A 9,001-nucleotide genomic window follows, 5' to 3' on the forward strand; every position below is an offset into this window, starting at 1 on the left:
TATTTTGACAGGGTTAGCAACCATCCCATAGTTCCATTACAGTAGTTCAGCGTGATTATTGATAACTGCTGCTAATGCTTCGCCATGCACAGTCCATCTCATAGGGCAAAATGTGTGTACACCGCATGACTCATTCTTGGTTTCCGCTCTCATTTTGTCTAACTTTGTGTTTTTTTTTGGTGACTTTTTAACCAGCTTTCAAATTTCACGTACTGTGAATCGCTGATGCATTGACACTGATTTTATGGCATCAGCGACAGCCAGATTTAAGGCATGTCCATAACAGTGCATGTGTAAGCATCTTCCGTTGATCGTTTTATTTTGCGTAGCTACTCCAGTTTTCTCGCCTGCCATCGTCGCTGCTGCCCACTGGTGCGCTGGATGTTTAAATTCATTCTCAGTAGGGCATTCTTTAGTATTGCTACTACTTGATTTACAGTTGTTCTTTCCAAAGGATGCGTTCCAATTAAATCTTCGTGTATCACAAAACAGTCGTCAACCCACCAAAAGCAAAACATCTGCTGTTTCGTCAGCCGTGATTGTGAAAAACATCACATTCTGAATGTTTGCAGATATTTGCTGCATCGTGCCAAGAGCCATTGCCTCTAGCATCTCATTCTGAATCTCTGGTGATGTGTATTTGTCATCTCGTTCCGGAAGTCACTCAATGATCTCTGGATTTTCTTGAGCCCATAGTTTCAGCAGCTGATGAAAATTGGAGTTGTCCTCAGACATTGTTTCAGTGTTCCAGTCTCCTCTTAATGGCAAAGCCTGTCATACTAAGTATTGGATACTCTTTTCTAATGCATGTCATTCAGATAGCAAATCACTGATATCACCTACATGTATTACTGTTGCAGGTGCTGTGACATATCTTGCAACTGCCTCCATATGCGAATCAGACGCTTTGTGCTTTTGAAATCCTTTCTTGGTCTCCATCGCATTTTTCCAGTTAGAAAATCCATTTTTCTTAAAAGCTGGGTCTGTGTTAGGTGAAGTTAGCATTCCGCTTTGAAGTGCTTTCAAGCAAGTATGGGAATAAGCTGCATCTCTTCTCTTGTTATAATGCAACCACTTAAATCGTTCAAACCATGCTGTTTACTGCCGAAGGTCTTTGCCAGGAATTTAAAATTCTTTGGCTGGTATGGACTATCTGATACATTTACAAAGACTTGATCTGGAGGGCTGAGTTGTCTTTTTGTCGTTTTCTGTTTGCCAGAAATTGTTGTCCATAGCTCCAAATCATTTTCATTTCCAGGATGTTCTTTGATTCGGATTGTGACTACACCAGGCGCTGTGTCACTAGTGCATGGTTTTACCCACAATAAAAGTGTTCCCTGCTTATTTTCGAGATGTTTGGATTTCTTTTTTGGTGGCTCTTGCGAAGACATTTTAAGACTTTCAATATAAATGCACAAAAACCCAAGCTTCACTCAAGTACAGTAGTATATTTTATACTGGCTGACCTCTTAGGAAACCAATAAAGTTCAAGAGGTCAAGTTCAGGGATTGTCATTGGTGCATTTCGATCCATTTTGCTTCTGTCTATTTTGATGAAAAATAAGGAGATATTTTAAAAGCTGTTGGTTGTTTTTGGCAGAGCAAAAATACGATTTTCTTTCTTTACACAGTTCCAAATTGCACAGAAGAACAACAGTACATAATCTTACTATGATCAACGATACTCTGAAACTGTAGCTTCCATTGACAGCTGTCCATCGTAGAAGCAAAATTCCACTTTTGCAGCAGAATTTAATTCATCTGAAAATTTCTTGGGGGGGGGGGGGGGGGGCTTGAGCCACCATGCTAGCTCTACAGATGTTAACGAAGCCGAACACTCAGTAAATGAAGACCTTACCAATATTGCTTACTGGTGGACACAAAACAGACTCATAAGTAACCACAAGAAATGCGAAGTTATGTTAACCAGCGCAAGGAATACTGTAGCTACCTCCTGTGACTTAGAAATTTTTCTAGATTGTAAACTGCTAAAGCAGAGGAATAGTATGAAATATTTAGGTGTGCACATAGATCATAACCTCCGGCCCTTAAGAGTCCTCATGGGACCGATGAGGATAAGTAGTAGTACCGGTATAGATCATAACCCAAGTTGGAATACGTATGCTTCTTCATGTAATACATGTATCTCGAAGAGATTATCCCAGACTGTTGAGCAGGGTATCTAAGTACATGTACCTCAGCTGGAAAATGCTACCTACGATACATAAGCAAACAACCTTTCCAATTATGGATTATGGTTGCATAGTCTGGGGTGACTGTGGAAAACAAAACTCTCTGCACCTCGAGCGTCTCCAAAACCAAGCTATGCGTAATTACCCTTAGGGCAAATCGCAAGACTTGTACACAATTCAAGCAATCGAAACTAACGCTGCTACATGTATCTATAAGCAGCAGAAGACAGTTCATGAGATTACAACTTGTGTACAGAATCATTAGCAACATAGACTGCCCTCGCCAACTGAAGCTACATGATTGTAATTTCAAAGATTGCTTGTTAATTGATGGTATGAAAGCCAAGTCAACTATGTATGGGCCAATATAGTTTTAAGAGTGCGGCTGCCTGTGAATGGAATTGGAAGTTTCAAGTTGGTCGGCGCATTATTATTATTATTATTCTAAAAGTCTATAAAATATTAATAAATTACAGAAAGGTACAAATTTAAAAGGATTTAAAATCTAGGTAGTGCCAAGGCAACGACTGGATCGACTGTGCGCTAAAATCGAGTTCCTTAAAATAAGATTAATTATTATATAACATTGATTTGCAATAGGAACGCCAATCGATGACATTCGATGATGTTTCCACTACTCTTGTAGGATTATCGATTGGTCATCAATTGCGCGATGCCAGTCAATGCCAATTACCGTAATTAGCCATAATCGATTGCCATTGATTGAGCGATTGATTTTTCGATCACTGATTTCCTTCCATTGTTCAGGCCCTGTTGAGACGTACTAAGTGCATGCTAAGCAATTTTTCTGAGATAGTTCAAATAAATGAGTGCAATAAAGCACAGGTGCCCCAAGCTCAGAGTGACCATGTCTTACAAAATTATAAGGATTTGTATGGGAATCCTAATAAAAGGCTTAAGAAGATAATTATGTGAAAAAATTTTGAATTAAAAAGCCAAACCTTATTGCCATTGTGGGTAGCTTCCTTTCTGTTAGGTTATTTTCCAGATCTGATGCCATTTGAGCCATTTTTCAATTTCTCGGTTGTCAACGGTACATTGTATAATAAAATCCCAAGGCTGGAGACTACATTCTCAGGAGCCACCAATTTGAGTCAAATATTCCTGGCTAAAATGTTCCCACAGTCACAATTCCATGTCAGACTCGATTGACAAAGATTGAACTTTCATCTCACCCCACCATCAATGCAATAGCAGTCCTGCGAGTGACCTCAGGTGGTAACTAATATTGCAAAAAAACAGCTTTCGAAAGAGATGCTTTATCACCAAAGTGGCCATGGCCTCGACCATTGATAACGAATTGAACCTTACTGGGGTGGCAGACGGTAGTTTGTCAACCCCAAATTTCTCCCTGCATTGTCTCAGTCATCCAATCAGAGTAACGCCTCCTTCATGTTGACAAACTTCAAAAACACATTCACGAAGCCGGGAAACGTTGAAAGATGCAAGAATGAAAGCCATGGTGAACAAACTTTTGTGCATTCATGCCGCTTTTATTAGTTAATAGAACTTTGTACGTAGTAGGCTGTGTGCGATCGTAACTGTAATGTATTTATCAAGCCTTCAAGGAATTAACATTAATAATTATGCAGATAAAATTTGTTTCCATAGTTTGTCAACAGCAAATTTTTTTATTCCCATGAGAACAAAGTTTATTTGCATGGTAATTCCTCTTTAGTCAATGCAGTCATGTCCAGAGACCCAGGGGAATAAAGAAATTTGCAGTTGACGAACAGCGGTTGAAGCCAATGATGGCCACTTTGGTGATAAAGCGCCTCTTTTGAAAGCTGTTTTCTTGCAATGGAGTGAACAAACTACGGCCTGAGGTTGCTTGCAGAACTGCTACTGCATTACATGTTACTGTAGTCTCTGGACAGCCTTGGGATTTTATGACACCATTGACAGCCGAGAATTTAACAAATGGCTCAAATGGGGTCTGATCTGGAAAATAAGCACACAGGAAGGATTGAAGCTATCCACAATGGCAATAAGGTTTGGCTTTTTAATTGAGAATTTTTTCATATACCGGTAATTATCTTCTCCTTTTATCGAGATTCCCATACAAATCCTTATATTTTTGGAGGCCATCAAGGCTGCTGCCTAAGAACATTTTTCGGGAGCCCTTTGGGCTTCCAAAATTATAAGTTAGTAGCCCAAGCCCAGAATTAATTAATTCCAGCTGGGATCATATTTACAAGAAATTGAGGATGAATCAAGTAAGGCACCCATTTGGCCTACTTGTTCAGAAATTTGGTCGCCCACTGCTCGCAAACAAGGCGCCTCAGGCGACCGAGCGACCGTTAGGCAGCAACCTTGGCCATGCTCACACTGAGCTTGGGGTGCCTGTGAATAAAAGTGAACTTTTTGAATGCATATCATTAATAAGAAATCACATGATTTTTCTTACGTTTATTTATTCCAAACTGCACTCAAAATCATGTGATTACCTGTACTAACAGCAGTCAATATCAATCATTGATGATTAAGAAATTAATACCTATAGGGATGATACATGTATCTGTTTACAAACATTGACTTTAATTTGTTATTCAAATGTGCCAACCACAGGAACAAAAGACCTTTTGATTCGACAGCCAATGAGGTTATGGACCTTGGCACATTAATGATAATAGCTGACGTCAACAATATCTTCACTTTATATGGGGATGTTTCTTGTGACATCACCCGTTGTTATCAATACAGTTTATGGCAAGCAAAACCTAATTGGCTGTTGAAACAATGACTTCTTTTGTTTCGTGGTTGGCAAATTTAAATTTCAATAGAAATGTGACGTCAATGTTTGTAAACAAGAAATATTGTTATTGATAATTAAAAATTAATTGTGTCACTTAAGATCATTTTATTGCCATTTCTTTGACTTCCATTCCTGGCAAATTTTTTTCTGAAAAAAATATTTTCCTGCTTACATGTGGTTCCCTTATATATACCATAATATTTTATTACATTGATGTTACTATCCTGTACTGATATTATTGATGATGTTTTCAGAGATTTCTTCCAACCACCGCTCATGATGAAAGGGACATTGTTAAGGTACAGTACTGCTCATTGACGGGTAAAAATCTTCTGGCGTTAGACAGAGTAAAATCTATAGGTATCACTCTTATGACAGAGAGGATTAAAGGGGATTTAGTTTTTGAGTGGACATAGATGTTGTTAACCTGCCGGGAGCCCCTTGAGGAGTGAAAGGACGCATTAGGTGCAACAGACCTGCTTCTTGAACAGAAGTTTTCACTTGATCTTATTTCTGGAGTAGTAAATTATTTAACCCATTGACAAGTAAAATCGTGTGGTGTGAGACAGAGTCAAAGGGTTAATGATTTTGCGGGGAGGGGGGAGGGGTTTGAAAGTCCAAAACCGTGAACTGTGCCTCTAAGTGTTCCAAATGAATTTGTCACTGATTTAGGTCTACTAAAAAACTATCTGCCCTGTTCCCGTTTCCGTCCTAAGAGTGGTACTAAAAGATTTTACTTTGTCTAATGCCAGATGATTGTACTCATCAATGGAGATCGGTTCAGGGGTGATTTAAGGGTTAAAATACCACAGGAACAGGGGGTTGTGAGATGGGGCCAATAAAAGTCTCTATCCAAGGAGACTTGAAAGTCTAATGATTTTCAGGCAGGCTCATCTTGATTATTTTAAGACCCTCAGTGTGGGGCCACCTGGGATTCAACCACTCGTGTTTCTAAAAATGTTTTGTGTACAGTAACACAGTCCATGTTATAAAGAGATTATCCTAGTCAAACTCATGTGATCGTCTGACCAAATCTCCTCTTCATTATCCAGGGCATACATGTACTGTATCTTTGGGTCCAGGGCCCAGCGTTAATTCTTTTGGGTAAATTTTAATTGATCAGTCTGGCGTACTCCCAAAAGGTTCATTCAGGTACGTTTCTATGGGCAAACATCATTATCAGGTTTTAAGTGAAATGGAAATCTCATAAATCAGCTGCTGCAACCACAAAATGACTCCGAAAAGAACATTTGGTATGGCATCATAAAGAACAAAATCTCCTACCTTATTGAATGAAATGAATGCATGTGTACTTGAAGTGCAGGTTAAAGACAAAAGAGTGAAGGGATCCACACACTTAAAAAGACCAGTTGGTAGAGCATTGCACTGGCATAGCAGAGGTCATAGGTTCGGAATCCTGCTGGAGCCAGCTGAATTTTTCCAAGGGGTTTTCAAGAGACAATTGCTTAAATAGTCTACATACATGTAATTGTGATGATCACTTCATTATTAGTATTAGTGATTATTAGATTGTTAGTGAACATCACTGTATTGAGCTTACTTGCAAGCATATCAATGTCATTCATTAATAGACCATATTGAACTTGTAGCTGGATCAGCTTGTCTTAATATGCAAAATTAATGTTGTTGGCTAGAATTTCCTTGGAATTGATTTTGATTGGAGTCACAAATAGATTATTTTAAAAATCGAAATAATTGTTGTTATTACGTCTCAACTTTTTCCTCCACTTCAACTTATCCCTTGTATTCATAAATACACAATTCCTACTTTTCAAACACAGCTGCCTACTGCATTTCCTTCTGACAACCAGTTGCTAATGACGTACATGTACATTGTACTAAGAGTGGAAATACATGAACCCCTTCTTCCACTGACAAAATTTCTTTCTTTTTTTTTTTATTTGAAGGAAAATGGTTTAAGAAAAAAGGCAGAGGCACTTCAATCTAAGGTACTGTTCATGGAAAAGACATGTATAGGGCGTTATGTAACAACAAGTCGTGTTAGGCTAAAAAGTGGCAATGTGCAAAAAATAATTAGCAGTTATTCCTCGAGCATTAAAAACGCCCCCAAAATATAGAAAACCAAACTAAAAACGCGCCCAAAAGATTAATGACGTGCACGTTTACCATTTGGCAGAGCATGGTACATATTTGCTGAATGGCTAAGCCAGTGAAAACTCTTGAATTGCATTATCCAATGATCCAGTTTTTAATAACAAGCAGTATTGTTGCTTTTTCCTTTAGGTAGATACACTTAGACAAGAAGTGGAAGTACTCAGACTGAAGAAGAAGCTGAAGGTTGATTTAGTTATTTTTTTTACTTATAATAATGTGACTTCCACATAAAAGAGACCATATTAAAACACAAAGAAATAAAAAATACAGTGACTTTTAATGGTGCCCAGAACACCCTAAGTGAGACCAAAGTCCAAAATTTACACCCCTAAGCGAGACGACGAGCATCCCTCCCCTTTTTATATGGGAGTCTCTTCCCCCCCCCCCCCCCCCGGCAATTTAGGGTTCGTACTTAAGTGAAAAATGTAAATTTGACTTACCAGGTTCAGGCCTCTGATCGGCCACTATTTTTGTTGGTTCTGTACTCTGCTCCCGTATTTATTTATTTTTTATCTTCTCGGACAGATGGAACTCTGTACATATACATTAATTTGTTTCCTTGTCTTTTTCTGGGCAGGAGCTTGAGGATGAAAATGAAGCATTAATTTCTTCTACTGAAAGTATTCAATCAGAAAATCTGAGGAAACAAGCTTTGATGTGAGTCAAATTGAGGACTTCTTTTTCGAGTGATTTCACGTGTAACAATGTCATTGTTGGCGAGAAAACAGCGATCCCGCAGTAATCAGCGGCACAAACAAGTGTGCGCCCATTCTTGGCATTCATCTGTTCTAACTGGTATGAATGGTGACTCTGGTGTCGGGTTCAGAGTTTGCTTGATACCCATGGGAAGGACATGCAGCAGTTTAGTACGCCTGTGGAAACGTTCGTGCTTGTGTAATTACCCGAGCGAATGGAAAAAAAGAATTGCATAAAGAAATAGACGAGGATTCGGAAATAATTAATAAGGAGCCCACTTAGCCTTTTCGTCGATATTCAATTCTGTATTTTTTATTTATTAATTTTAATTTTTATATCCCGACTTTACTCTCGAGTCTATTTCCGACTTTTCCCCCTACTTTTTCTCGCCTTTTTCTTCGACCTTTTTTTTGACTTTTCCTAACGATTGTATGGCGATACCTCTACTTATGCTTGAAGGCGCTATTACACTGTGCAATTTTTTCTGCAGCTTGTCTCGCAACGCCATTGCGAGACAAGTTTCACGAATCTTTGCCCAATGTAACTTTCCTTACAACGGCCAAAAACGTTGCGAGACCAGTTGCAGAAAGTTTTACTTTCCGCAACGGTTGCACTGAACGAATTTTGTAAGCATGGCAACTTGCGTGGCAACGGTTTGCGGCACCCGCCAATGAAAACGTTCCTTTAACCTCATGTGATCATCGAAACGAGACAAGTTGCATGAATCATTGCTCAGTGTAACACGCGTAAAACAACTTGTTTCGAAATTTGCGAACTTTTGTAAAAATGGCGTTGCTAGACAAGTTGCACGAAAAATTGCACAGTGTAACAGCGCCTTTAGTCGTTTAGACTTGGTTCGCCCATGTCACTCAGGTTGAAAATTTTGTAAATTTTAGTGTTAACTTTACTTTCGTTTTAGAAGTTAGTCTCTTTCATTTTTTAAATGCAAAAAGAATACACGCGGATGAAATAAAAGGCTATGGCAAAGAGGACATTCGACTGATACTTTGAGTCTTAAGCCGATGATACACGGTTCAACATTTGTTGATCAACAAATGTTGCAGCTCTTGTTCAACAAATGTTGAACAGTGTGTCGTGTCGTGTTGAATGTTGAAATATGCCATTCAACACGTTGAATGTTCTTGAACGACGTTGAACGAAAATAGAGACCAGCTCTATTCCGTTCGACACGTTTGTGCAAC

General features: G+C 38.9%; 1 protein-coding gene across 2 annotated transcripts in view; it reads left to right on the top strand.

Annotated features, from left to right (window-relative positions):
* The window catches only part of LOC138019383 (protein hook homolog), an 11,256-nt gene extending 2,471 nt beyond the window's left edge, over nt 1–8,785 (top strand). Inside the window, exons 2-5 of one of the 2 annotated variants that reach the window (XM_068866153.1) lie at nt 5,222–5,266; nt 6,896–6,937; nt 7,233–7,286; nt 7,681–8,785. In XM_068866153.1, the coding sequence (XP_068722254.1) occupies nt 5,222–5,266; nt 6,896–6,937; nt 7,233–7,286; nt 7,681–7,764 (225 nt within the window). In that variant the 3' untranslated portion in view covers nt 7,765–8,785. The remainder of the gene's footprint in view (nt 1–5,221; nt 5,267–6,895; nt 6,938–7,232; nt 7,287–7,680) is intronic. The other variant, XM_068866154.1, reaches the window with a different exon arrangement.
* The last annotated feature ends 216 nt before the right edge of the window (nt 8,786–9,001 follow it).

This window comes from Montipora capricornis, chromosome 10 (genome assembly GCF_036669925.1).
Source record: "Montipora capricornis isolate CH-2021 chromosome 10, ASM3666992v2, whole genome shotgun sequence".
Taxonomy (NCBI): domain Eukaryota; kingdom Metazoa; phylum Cnidaria; class Anthozoa; order Scleractinia; family Acroporidae; genus Montipora; species Montipora capricornis.